The sequence below is a fragment of the Leptinotarsa decemlineata genome, unplaced genomic scaffold (assembly GCF_025532065.1).
Source record: "Leptinotarsa decemlineata unplaced genomic scaffold, Ldec_3_MD MMD2_tig00001393_RagTag_RagTag, whole genome shotgun sequence".
Classification (NCBI taxonomy): domain Eukaryota; kingdom Metazoa; phylum Arthropoda; class Insecta; order Coleoptera; family Chrysomelidae; genus Leptinotarsa; species Leptinotarsa decemlineata.
In genome coordinates this window covers 12,788,294-12,802,835 of record NW_027412562.1, presented here as the reverse complement: position 1 = coordinate 12,802,835, position 14,542 = coordinate 12,788,294, and the positions used below count along the sequence as shown (strand labels likewise).

Here is a 14,542-nt window from a genome sequence, read left to right as displayed (position 1 = left end):
GTGTAGTAATGAATATTACTGGAATTTTATCCCAACATCAAACCGTTATTTTTAACACCTTGACACGTGTTTCGATCACCAAGTGATCATCTTCAAGAGGAAGATTAAACTCTTGAAGATGATCTCTTGGTTATAGAAACACGTTTCGAGGTGTAAAAAATAACGGTTTGGTGTTGGGATAAAACAACAGTAATTTACCTTTTTCTTGGTTCTCTATAATTCAGGGAGAAAATCTCATTGATATATTTTTGTAAATACATTTTTATCATTTTCAGTACAATGAAAACCTAGTCTATTCCAATTTTTCAATTGGAAACGGCAATTCAAATATGTGTTTCACTACTTCAAGTTTAAACAACCATGTATGTTTTTGTAATTTGTTCACTTATGTAAAAAATATTGAGAGAAAATGATTTGTTTGTAATACATTTTTCATTGAATGAACCAAATGAATACACAAAAACATTTTTATCAAGAATATGAGAGAGCAATATTAATAAGGATCATTTCAGAAAAACTGTTCTTTAATATCAATATTTACAATTAATTAATTAACAAATGTGTCTTTGAGCAAATTTTTTCGTCAAAAATCGTTACTTTTACCAATGATTTATTTCTCAGAAAAAATTTGAATGTCTTATAAACAATGAAGATGTTCATAATAAATTTTCAAACAACGAGAGTGATAAATGAAAAATATATTCATGTACTGTTTTGTGATTAGAGAACAGAACAATCAGAATATTTGAAAAAAAATTCTTGAGAGATTCACTTGAATTTTTCATTTTTCACAATTCAATTTATTCATAGGAACAATGAATATCAAATATTCAAAAATAGACTCAGAAGAGAAAAAAGATAACTCTAGTTTAAAAAATTTCAAATTGTAAAAAACCCTCATTCAACAAATGTTTAATGGATTGCGGGTTTTATTGTTCATTTGTGCATCTGAATGATGACTGATTTTTTCATTCTTTAATATTTATATTTTATATGAAATAAACATGAAACTAACGAATATTGGTGAGTTCCGGGAGTGCGAACTTGTTTGTAGGATATTTATTCGTCTATAAGTTTTTTCATATTTTGGATATTTACAGTACTTCGCGAGATATTTGCAAAAAAATTAAACCTGTGTTATTGTTTACTTATTTGTTTATGAATTTTGCATTGCTGTTGTGTAGAACTTCAAAGTTTCTAGGTGCTATTCTAAATAGAACGACACCTAAATCATTATTTTCGGTGAAGTTGGACACAAAATCATTGTAAAGGAACTTGTTGCTTGGATGAATGGAACCATATAAGACATTATTCAACTGACATCTAGTGTAATAAAATGTAATAATCAAACCTTGAAATGATCCTCATAGATAGTAATTATTAAGCATTTATTATTATTTTCCACTTGCTTCTTTCTGATCACAATAAAATTAAGTTTAATTACTTACTAAGTTATATTGTTTTGCCTTTTTTTAGACGAGAGCTCAGATGATGAAGAAAATGAAGAAGTGATTGATTTACACGATGAGGTCGAAGAAGACGATAATGATGAAGAGATCATTCCTGCTGATAATATTGGCTATGATTCAGAAGAAAATGAAATTGAGTATATCAGTGACAAAGGTTAGTCTTCAAACTTCCATAGCACATATCCTAATATAATTGGATACTTTCAGGTAAACTGGCAGATTTTTTCGATAAAGAGGCCGAATTATCAGAATCAGAATGGGGAAGTGCTGATGAAGATGAAAAAGATTTGGATACAATGGAGTTTGAGCAGGGTGATATCGAAAAATTTGATGAAAAGAAAATTAGAAGTGATTTGGAAAAAATACACATGAGGAGAATGCTAGATGATGATACGAGAGAGGTTGAACATTTCCTTCTTCAAATTGAGCTAAATTCAATTTTATTTAAACAATTTTAGGTAAAATTGTTGCAAGAACTGCTATTGGAAGATGGTGAACTACATGGTACAGGTCGGGAGAGACAATTCAGGTGGAAAAATATAGATTCTGTGGATGATACTGAGGGTGGAAACAAAGAAGATAATGATGTATGTTATTTAGACGAAGAAGAAAGTGAGGAACAGTGGAGGAAGAAAAGACATGAAATAGAAATGTTTCTAAAGGAAAAACAGCTGAAGTCATCAATTTCAGATGAGTTTGATCTTCTAAGTGACAGTCAGAGCCAGTTATTGAAGACTGGTCACAAAGTTATACAAAATAGTTCCCAAGTGAGTGTTCCTGATAGTAAACCTACAGTTAAGTCGAACAGTCCAGATATTAAAAGCACTTTCAGCTTCATGGTAAGTTTTAAATATTTCAATTTTGAATGTAACTGTGAAGATTATTTTTTAGAATAAGCGTGGTTCCTTTCTCAGTCGTAATGACCAGGTGCTGCAGAGGTTAGCAGATTACAATAAACAAACGAATACTGCTGTCAATTCGGTGAAAAACTCAAGGAACTTTTTGTTTCAAACAGTAACTGGTGCAGAGACAACAGTAACTAGCATGGTGAGTAATTCTGAAAAACAAAATTGTCTTTGGATTTATTTAGTAACAAATAGGTTCATCCCAATATATTATCATCAAAACAGTGGTGATTGGTAATACTATTTAAAATGCCAAATAAGGAGTTTCAGTTATTAACAAATGTCAAATTGTTGATAAATAACAGCTGAGCAATTTATTCTGTAGCAGAACATATGTGCCTACATTTTTTGGTCTCATATTGTAACATCAGCTTGTCCATGAAGAAGGGCGTGCTTTTGAAGATATAGGGTATGTAAGTTTCTAGATGATTCCAGAAAATTCGAAACTGTTCAAAAGCCATCAACATAATTCTGTTACATTCTGGAATGTGATGGAATGTTCGAGAATTATCGTGTTGTGGTAGTCATTTATCCTCCATTCATGAAAAAAGTTCCCATGAAAAATGTTCGGAATATTCTGGAATATTCAAAAATAGAAAGAATGTGACCGGAAGGGTGGGAACAATGGAACGGTAGCTGGTTAAGTTGGCGCTAATTGTTCATTCTATTCATTTAATCAACCGTTATGTGGAATGGTGGTTTGGGCTCTAGGGCTGGACTGTCGATTTTCACTCATCTAACCCGTGCTAGGAATCGTACGTTAAAGTATGAGACCTTGGTAATCATTACCTCGCACAAGTTTTGACTTCTGAGTATTGTCGAGAATATGGAAGCGACAGCTGGTCAACCAAAAAACAGGTTTTAACAGATTCAACAGATTTGGGTGGAAGCCCTTTATCCTCCATTCAAGAAGAAGGTTGCTGTTGGAGTTTTGCTCTCTAGAGTAGTTCACAACATTCGAGAGTATTCAAGAGCGGAATATTTGGTAACACCTCAAGTCATCATGGAACATAATACAACAGTCTCGAATGCTGTGGAATATTCTTGTTGACCATTCGGAGCATTTTTTAATGGTTTTATTTAGCTTGCTCTTTTTATTTGCTTGTTTGGGTCAAATTTAGTAATTAGTTTTGACCGCCCTTCTTGTTGACATATTGATCTGAAATTTGGAACACACATTTAGTTTTGATGACAATACAATTTAATAAATTCTGTATCATTGTAAATCCAAGATGGCTGAAGCTACAAAAATTTCGTAAACTACACCTTACGATCTGATCTTCACAAATTTCATTTTCAAAAAATATATCATTTCTCTATTCTCTATCACAGTAGTTATTTGAAAAAGATGCAAATTTAAGATGGCTGCAGCTACAAAATGGCGGATTACATATTACCTTGTAATATTGAGGCACTAAATAAACAAAACAAAATATGAAGATTTGAGTAACAAAATTAGAAACTAAAAACTTTAAAATAAAATAAGTAACAAGAAATTATGTTAAGCTGCTTTATTGAAAAAAAAAAGATAATAATGATGCAGATAATTTACTAAAAACTAAAAAATAAATCGGAAGGACCTGGGTAGCAGTCATCACACCACTCTCCTCAGCAATCAGATAAAAAATAATAAAATCGTTGGGCGTATTTACATATTTACTAAGATAACGCTACTTCTAACGATTATATTAGTTTTTATCTGATCAATACCGTAGATTGCTGAGGAGAGAGGTGTGATGACTGCTACCTAGGGCCTAAAGAATTATTTTTTAGTTTTCAGTACATTATCCACATAATTTTTTTTCCAATAAAACCGTATAAAAAAAGAAATACCTTTTTTGTAACTACCTATTGGTAGGGGCATACATATAAAGCAAGATCCGTCGACCTCTTATAATTTAAAATTTATCCTTTTATTCCTTCTACCATAACTACGATTCCTGGGCACATTTTTCAGGAAGGTTATTTGAGATACAATCTATGACTGTGGAATAAGAATTTTTGAGTTTATTCACCATATCAAAGTATTCATATTCTGTTATGAACTGAAAAAAAAAAACAGATGATGGAGCAATATCAATATTCCTTTTCATAAAATCAAAGTCAGTATCACCATGTTGTGTGATTCTAATCGAATGTTTATTCAAATTATTTGTCTTATCATTTTTAGGTATCTCATTATCACCTTCTCAGATCACAATTTCCATGCATTTGCTAATTGATTTTTGTATTTTATCAATTTTTGATTTGTTAGTAGAGAGATTAATATTAGCATCATTGAATATTTTATTATTGATCTTCAAGTTTCCCTATAAGTGTTAATTAACTGCTTGCTAAGGTCATTATAGTCCTTATTTATTTTAGCACATTCAGAGTACAGAGATACTAAATTTTTTCAAGTAATTGAATTCTTTGGTCATAGAAGCTGAATTGCCAGTTTTTTCTGTTGATTACGTTTGACAGTGAAGCATACTTCAATACATTATCGGATAATTTGTTAAAAAACATAATAGGCTACATTCAGATAATTCTCAGTGTAAAAATCATTCCAACTCTCATTTACCAATAATGTTTTGAAAGTTAAAATATCATCTTCAAAAAATGTTTGGGCAGTTTTCAGGAGTTTTAGTGAATGGAACAATAATAATCAGTGCATAATGATCAGATACATGAAAATCCTCAACTATTACATTATATTCAGCCTCAAAGAAATTATCTAAGATTGTTTTAGAAGTAGGAGTTAGTCTAGTTTGGACAGCCATTGTACTCCTAAGATCAAAGGATGCCAATTAATCTTGAATGAGTTTCACATTCAAAATGCTTCCAGTGAAATCAGTATTGAAGTCCCTACCTGTGATTATCTCTACATTACTTGTACTGATGAGTGCTAAGATACCATTTAGTGAATTTAAAAATACATTGAAATTTCCAGACGGTGGTCTATATTCATATATTTATTATATACCTAAATGATATTTATTATATTCCTGGGCTACATGAACTTAATCTGTTTGCAGACGATACATTAGTTTATACTTCGAATACAAAACTGAATGATGCTGTAGATACTCTCAAAGGTTCTATGAAGAACATCGAAAAATATTTACATATGAATAAATTGAAATTGAATGCAGACAAAACAAAAGCTATGGTGATAACAACTCAATATAAACTGAACTCTATTGATTATAATGAAATAAAAATTGAAATTGGTAACACTACCTTGGAATATGTGTCTGAAATAAAGTATCTGGGAGTTATTGTAGACAACACTTTGAGTTTGAACAGTCATGCTGAATACGTTATAAAAAAAATTTCAAAAAAATTATTTTTTTTTTCTAGGATAGCAAATAATTTGACTATTAACTTCAGAATATCAACATATGTGTTTAACATTTTATTTTTATTGCAATGTTTCTCTTTATGTACTGTGACCTGCCATAAATGTATTTATACGTAACATGATTAAATAAAACTCTATCTCTATCTCTATAAAATTGTATAATTAAACCTCATTTTGAGTACTGTCCAACTTCAATGCATTTAATAAACCAAAATAGGCTTTCCCAACTTCAAAAACTCCAAAATAGGGGCATGAGAATTATATTGAGATGCAGTCATTATATTTCCATTGATCACATGTTAAATATACTACAATAGCTGTCGATTTCAAATGATTATTTTTTTTAACAATGGTTTTTATATTTAAAATAACCAAAAGTCTCCAACCAACATATTTTAATGAATTTTTGGTTTTGAATAATCAAATACATGAACATGAGACAAGATCTAATAATAATTTTCATATATATATATATAGAACTCACACTGGTGGCGGAACGAAAAACTTATTCTACAAGGGACTACGGAAGTGTAACAATTTACCAAATGCCATTAAAGAGAAAAATACTGTAAGAGGGTTTAAAAGTAAATTATTGGAATACCTAGAGCGTTAGTTAGTTGGAAAATATGTATATTATATGTATGTTACTATATCAATATTGGTTTTCAACATTGGGTCTTATAAATTGTATATTTTTTATTATTATCTTTTTATTTAGTTTATCTTCATTATTGTTATTATCTATATACAGATTTGAATTTTATTAATATTTTTGGCACTGTGGAAATTTAAATTGTTAATTAGTTATTATGTCTTGTAAGATTAGGATGTATCCTATAATAAAGATTACTAACTAACTATATTACACCATTCGTATATTACGGAGGCACATCTTTACCGGCAGCAGGAGGTTGCATATCTTAATGAGGATCTAGAAGTGATTTCTAATTGGGGTGAAAGTACCCAGCTTCAATTCAATGCCACAAAAACCCAGAAATTGGTTTTCTCCAAGAAGATAAATGTCTCCGAACCGGATATAATAATGTCAGGTCAGACAATTCCTCTTTCTGCTGCGATAAGTTTGTTGGGGGTTAAAATGGACACCAATATGTCTTGCCATAATCATGTCGCTGGAATTGCAAAAGCTGCTTCTCAAAATCTTGGAACAGAACAGAACCAGAAAACTATACAAACCTCAGCAACTTTTGATGCTTTATAAAGCTCAGATCAGACCTTCTTGGTAGCATTTTTCTTATGTATGGAGCTTTACCCCCAAACGTACCCTGAATTTGCTGGATTCCATCCATAAAAGAGCCATCCGCCTGATTGGAGACGCGAACATCACATGTAACCTTGATAGCCTGGAACATCGAAGAAAGGTTGGAGATTTGTCTCTCTCTTCTATAGATACTTTCACGGGAAGTGTTCAAGTGACTTGGCAGATTTGACTCTACCAAGAGCGGTACATATCAGAAATACGCGACGGATTGTGGCTGCTCGTTGTTTTGAGGTTCAACTCAGTACACCTTGAACTTCACTGTTCAAGAACTCTCTCATCTGGAGAACTGCGTTAATGTGAAACAAACTTCCTGAGATCGTTTTTTCAAATGGCACCGCTCTGAGAACCCTTTAAGGGTTTTCCTGTAGTGCTTGTGTTTTGTCCTAAAAAAAGTTTTCATATTTTGATTCCATGACATTCAAACACCCTCTCTAAGCATAAATCTTTCAAATCAATAATTTCGAATTCAAGTCCATTGTTATCATTTTCATAAATCACTGCACCACCATTTTTCATTTTACTTTTACAGTAAGAGGAGCAAACACTGTAAACATATAAAAAAAGTGCAATATGTCGTGAATATTTGTGTTATCTCAAAGGGATTAAGGCAGCATTTTCGATGAAAGCTCACCCTGGTAGCACTACCGCCCCGACTTCTCACTGATAACATTGTCATATTTCAGCCAATTCACACAAACCATTAATATACTATACACATAAACCTTCCTGTCGAGTCACTCCGTCCATTGCTGAAAACTGAAAACACATTTAGACAGACAGAAATGTCGAGAGAATTCAAATTATAATATGTAGTGATACACTGCAAAATATTTTATAAGAGATGTTAAGACTTGCCAAATTAATCTATTTTGCCAAATACACTTATAGAACTCCATATCTCTTCATTATTCTGAATTATATTTAGAAATATCATTTGTTTCATTTCAGGAAAAGAAAAGAAAAGCAATTGGTGGTACGCCTAGGGTAATAAAAAAATTGAGGTTATCAGATAATATGAGCCCAGCTGTAGGTAGAAAGAAGAAAATAGATCAACCTTCTGCAAAAGCTAAGTTATTTGTCCAATGAAATGCTGCAAATGTATTAATATTTAGAATTTGTTTGTGTAAATAGAATGAGAAAACCTCATGGGAGACTGATCTTAAGTTGACATTAGATATTGAAATATTTATTGTATATTTGTTTTGTAGATATTTTGAAGCTGTAATATATTTTCCGAGTTTTTAACTGTTTTTTTTTTGTCTTGAAATGAAACAATATTCTGTGTCAATGGCATATTTCTTTACTATGTTTAAATTTACCATAAGTAAAAGTGACTTACTGTAGGAAAAGTGATTATACTAACATTTATCTTAGTAGTGTTTATTCATATGAAAAAATGAAGTTTCAGACATAGGAAAGTCAAGAAAAATATTTCAGAAACATTTCCACAATTTAATTAGCAGCCATATATTTTGAAAAGGATTAGTATAAGTATTAGTATACAGGGCTTTTCATGACGAGCGTTAATTAGCCGTTTCTCGCAAACTATTCAACGGATCAACCTGAAAATTCCACAGTATGCATAAGTCAATATGACCTACACGCTTAAAATATTTTAGGCGAAGCGGCGTTGTCGCTTCTAGTAGCGGCTTCTTTGATATTTCAAATGGAACACCCCGTATATAATATCATATTATGATTCATTATCACTTTGTCAACAAATTCATATACTATTTCCCTATACCTATCTATTACCGTTTAGAAGATATAAATTAATTTCGATATTTTTTTTTACCAAACATGAACTTTTATAAATGCTGATAATCTTGAACTCTCTTGCACTAAAACGATCAAATTTGAAATGGAGTGGAGTGATACTATGATACTCCAAGTCATATTTTCATTTGCCTCATACAGGGTCTTCAAAAAATGCAGATACTTTGATCTCATGAAAAAATGAGTGGAACTCAATTTTTTCATAAGGAACACCCTGTATATTTCAACATTTTTGAGCTCTACATCCAATTTTAGATTAACTTTGTTCAGATAATACTATTTCTATTTTGAACCGTTTTCGAGATAAACTGTTTCAAACGGAAATTGACATGGTTTCCTCGTTCATCACTCATTTTAGTAAAACAGATTTCGTTTGATGTTTCTCAATTAGTCACAGATAATACAATGAAAAGATAATTATTAAAATACTCCTCAACCATCGAATGAAACTTCTCTTCAAACAATAGTTTTATTAACGCTAAAACACGAACTGAAAATAATAAACCCATAAATTAATGAGTTAATTTAATCGTCAGTGTATTTCAGAATATGTTCAAACACATCTCCACCTCTACTTAAACAAACATGTAATCTCTTCAAAAGATTGTTATGTGTACTTCTGATCAAGCCTGGAGTCAAACTATTGAAAGCAGTTGTAACTATCGATTTCATATCTTCCATTGTTGTTATTGGAGTAGAGTAAACCATATTTTTAATGAAACCCCACACGTAATAATCTAATGGATTGCCATCTGGTGTTCTAGGAGGCCAACGAAAAGGTCCATTATTACCAATCTATCTGTCTTCGAAGATTTCGGTTTAAGCTTTGCTGACTGAATGAGTATTATGGGGTGGAGCACTATCCATTTGATACCATACACGTTCTCCTCCTGGTCTATTATTCAAAATCATTTGAATTCTATTCCTCAGTAAATCTTCATATTCTGATGCATTCAAATTATCATCATAAAACTCGATATAAAAAATTGACTCATTCTTTATGGCACAAAATACATTGAATTGCCATCTTTTTTAAAAACCCCTTTGGCGGACAACATGGGGATTTTCTGGCGCGCAATAATGACTGTTGTGTCTATTGAAAACTCCATTTTTTGTGAACTTGGCGTCATCTGTCCATACGATATTGTCAAGGAAATGTTCATCCTCTTGAGTCTTGACAAGTAACCATTCAAAGAATTTCACTCTGCGAGGTAAATCAGTCTCTTTCAAATGTTGGACACAGTAGAACTTATAGGGATGCCATTTATGCTTATTAAGAATTCGACAAATTGTCACGTGGGGTATACCTATCTCCCTTTAAGCCTCGTGCAGAGAAGCATTTGGAAATGCATGAAAGTATCCCAAAACTGTTATACCATTGTCATCATCATCCACTTTAGTCTTCTTACGAAGGATATCTTTCATGAAATACTCGGCATGTTCTACTTGCAATTCTATTGCACTCACCATAAATTATTAATAAATTCAAGAAATCTTCATTACTGTAACCTAATCTTGACATTATTCTATTATAATTGGTAGCTATCACAATCAGTCAAAACCACCAACGAAAGTCTGACGTTAAATAATTGGTTTATTCATTTTTCCAAAGCACACGATATTAAAAAATATTAATGTGTACTGTTTTACGTTAGAGACCAATACCTCAATGTATACAAATTGTAACTTTTTCTAAGATAGGTATATACCAATTTCGAATTGACTGATCTGAGACAGTTAATAAACTGGATCAAAAAGAAATATTACTAAGTATAATAAAAAAGTGGAAAATCCAAAATAAGCGATGAATTTAAAAAAACGAGCAAGAAAACCACGTCAGTTTCCGTTTGAAACAGTTTATTTCGAAAACGGTTCAAAATAGAAATAGTATTTCACTAGTTCGGACTTCCATTGTCTACTATATAAAATGATTTGAAATCCCTGAAACAAGTAAAAAAGAATAATTAAAAAAGAATAGTTGAAAATAACAATTATATTAAGCAACAATAAACCTGAAACGAAATGATAGTGAAATAACCTACAAGTAAAAATATAATAATTGAATAAATAAAAATTAAAGGAATGAAAAAAAGAAAATAAAAATAAAAAGTGTAGAGATTCCAAGTCACGTTAGTTCACGACGTTTCGATTGTTGGTATCTACAATTGTAGATACCAATTGTAGATACCAATTGTAGATACCAACAATCGAAACGTCGTGAACTAACGTGACTTGGAATCTCTACACTTTTTATTTTTATTATTTTCTTTTTTTCATTCCTTTAATTTTTATTTATTCAATTATTATATTTTTACTTGTAGGTTATTTCACTATCATTTCATTTCAGGTTTATTGTTGCTTAATATAATTGTTACTTTCAACTATTCTTTTTTAATTATTCTTTTTTACTTGTTTCAGGGATTTCAAATCATTTTATATAGTAGACAATGGAAGTCCGAACTAGTGAAATTCATCATGAAACATTGTCAATCACCTTCAAACAAACGTAGAAATAGTATTATCTGAACAAAGTTAATCTAAAATTCATGAGATCAAAGTATATGGATTTTTTGAAGATCCTGTATGAGGCAAATGAAAATATGACTCGGAGTGAAGATCCTCATAGTATCACTCCACTTCATTTCAAATTTGGTTGTTTTAGTGCAAGGGAGTTCAAGATTCTCAGCATTTATAAAAGTTTATGTTTGGTAAAAAAAATATCGAAATTAATTTATATCTTCTAAACGGTGATATATAGGTATAGGGAAATAGTATATGAATTTGTTGACAAAGTGATAATGAATCATAATATAATATTATATACGCGGGGTGTTCCATTTGAAAAATCAAAGAAGCCGCTACTTTATAGTAGAAGCGACAACGCCGCTTCGTCTAAAATATTTTAGGCGTGTAGGTCATATTGATTTATGCATACTGTGAAATTTTCAGGTTGATCCGTTGAATAGTTTGTCAGAAACGGCTAATTAACGCTCATCATGAAAAGCCCTGTATAGTATTAGTATATAGTATAAGAATTTCGGTGGGAAAAAAACCGTACATAACATTGTTATAAGTGTATTCTTTTGCACCATTCCGAGGATGGAAGCCATTAACCACATCACCATTAGTGGAAGAAAAGCAAAGGGAATGTGGAAATGACATAATAGAAAAGTAGTCCTCTAGTATTGAAACAACTAGACCTACAAAAAATGAAAGAACAAGAGAGGAGATGAAAAGAACACAGGAGAAGAGAATAAGAAAAACTAGAAAGGAGATGAATGGACATGGAAAGAAAAAGTCCATTAAGATATGCTACTAAAACAAATCAATACAAATTGAAAAGAAAGAAAAAAAAAGTCGAATCACTGAAACTTATTTCGCGTCCATCGATTAGACAGTAGACTTTTATTGGTTAGCGTAAGTGGTTTGTTCTACTCATACAACTAACTGCTATGTAAACGTTGATTCGATCTGATCTTTCGAATGATGAATGTTCACTGGATATCTTCAGACCCGTGCTAGGATTTGCATGTCAAAAAGTAAGACTTCATTCATCTTTATTTTGACAAAACGACAGCTGGTTAATGAAAAAAAAAACATTTCAACATTTTTCTTCGAACTAGAAGTACACAGCAGGCACGACCAAGATCAACAGAAGTAAATCAAACGGAATATTTCAAGAGCTTCAGGATGAAGTGCAGATTTTTAGCTGATGAGTAAGTACAGTTGAAAATTAAGTGACAAAGATCAAGGAAAGGTTGAACAAGTAATTGAATGTGTAGGTAAGCAAATTGAAGGACCAACTGAAGCACACCTGTACAGCCCACCAACCAGTCTCTGTTACAGAAATATCAACGAAAGGTTGAACAAGAAATTTGATACAATTTGTATAAGATTGAATATAATTAAATATACTTGATGACTTTTTTGGAACGTATATTTTGACAAGTAAACAAACTCGAATGTTTTTAAATAACAACTACAACATAGTTATATACAGTGGGCTCATCCATCATAAAGGAACAGTCTTCATTCTGCAACACCCCCACTTGATGAGGAGCCCAATATAGACGTAGAAATCCCCATGTGATATCTGCACCACTCATGTTTTCTTCTGTTGACTGCTTTTGCTAAAGAATCTGCAACCATTTTCTCGGTGGAAACTTTTGTGACGATAATTTTTTTTATTTCTGACAGCTTCTCTGACAAAATGGTGCTGAATATCAATATGTTTAGTTCTAGCATGATGAGAAGCATTTTTTGACAGATCTATTGCACTCTTGTTATCACAATATATGGTGATTTGATACTTTGTCTCAGTTAGTTGAATTTATTCAATAATTTGATGCAACCACTGATCTTCTTGTGTTGCATGAGAGAGCGCAACATACTCCGAATTTGAAAATATATCCACTGGTTGAATTCTTATCATCTCTGTCATCTGCATAATCAGCATCGAAATAACCATCTATTCTACTATCTTTACCGCTTGAATAAATAAGTTTCATATTTTTCGTACCTTGAAGATATCTAAAAATTCTTTTGAGAGCTGTCCAATGTTCTGGTCCTGGGTTTGAGTTGAATTTGCTAAGAGCCCCCACTGCAAATGCTATATCAGGTCTAGTAGATTGAGCAGCATATAATAAACTTCTAATAGCCATCTGGTATAACACATTCTTCATCATCTCATTTTCTTCAACATTTGAAGAACACATGAACAGGCTGAGTTTTTTGCCAACTTCCAAAGGGGTTGAAACTGGTTTGCACTCAGTCATGTTGAATTTCTACAAAATTTGGTTAATATAAGCTTCCTGATCCAAAAATATTTGCCCAGACTGTCTGTTTCTTATATAAATACCCAGACAGTAACTGGCTTCATCAAGGTCCTTCATTTCAAACTTTTTCATAAGTTCTTTAAACCATTTGTGTGTCGTTGTCATTTGAAAATAAGAGGAAGTCATCCACATAAAAGACTACTATTATGATTTTTTTCTTTTCAAAATGATAATACACACAAACGTCAAAATTAGCTTGAAGTGAACCAATGCTTTTCATTTCTTTATCAATTTTTGGTTCCAAAGACGGCTGGACTGTACAACGCTTTTCCATCTCCATTTTTTTTGAAAATCCATTTACATGTAATTCGTTTTCTGTTTTCGGGAAGAATTACGAGCTTCCAGGTTTTATTTTTTACTAGAGAAGAATATTCTTCCTGCTTCGCTCTTATCCATTGCTCAGAATCACTTCTATTGAGAGCTTCATGAACATTTTTTGGTTCGTTAACTGCTTCCATTATCATGACAGCTTGCATGACATAATCATTTTGAATTTTTCTGTTAGTTTCCGTTCTCATAAAGAGTAGGTACCTGTTTTCTGGTTGCTTGGATACGTTTTCTACGTTTATTGGTTCATTTCGGCAATCATTAGTATCACCAGGGTCGTAGCGAAAAGAAATACCAGGGGGGGAAGGGAATCCAAATTTTCCCAACCCCACCTGCAAAATTTCCCAACTTTCGAAAAAAATTAATGCCGAGTGATTAGTTACTACTATAATATATTAATTTTCTTATTTAGAAAAGATTGGCTGAATGCTTATGCCCGTTAGGGTATGCACAAACAAAAATAAATTTTGGTAATTATAAAAATAATAATGGGAATTATTCTACTTTGGACGAAGGTCCTTGGTCTTCCACCATATCCACCATGTATAGCAATATTCAATACAAATGAAACGAAACAACACTTAAATAATATCGTGCTTATTGTTTTC

General features: G+C 31.7%; 2 protein-coding genes across 2 annotated transcripts in view; one reads left to right on the top strand and one right to left on the bottom strand.

Moving 5' to 3' along the window:
• The window catches only part of LOC111506266 (uncharacterized), a 34,514-nt gene extending 26,273 nt beyond the window's left edge, over window positions 1-8,241 (top strand). The window contains exons 8-12 of the mRNA XM_023161291.2: window positions 1,477-1,623; window positions 1,677-1,870; window positions 1,928-2,308; window positions 2,361-2,516; window positions 7,945-8,241. Of these exons, the coding sequence (XP_023017059.2) occupies window positions 1,477-1,623; window positions 1,677-1,870; window positions 1,928-2,308; window positions 2,361-2,516; window positions 7,945-8,082 (1,016 nt within the window). The 3' untranslated portion in view covers window positions 8,083-8,241. The remainder of the gene's footprint in view (window positions 1-1,476; window positions 1,624-1,676; window positions 1,871-1,927; window positions 2,309-2,360; window positions 2,517-7,944) is intronic.
• A 4,865-nt stretch (window positions 8,242-13,106) lies between these two features.
• LOC141482567 (uncharacterized) lies at window positions 13,107-13,547 on the bottom strand. The gene has a single exon (XM_074176058.1). It carries the CDS (start codon window positions 13,545-13,547, stop codon window positions 13,107-13,109), a length of 441 nt encoding a protein of 146 aa, XP_074032159.1.
• Between the last annotated feature and the right edge of the window lie 995 nt (window positions 13,548-14,542).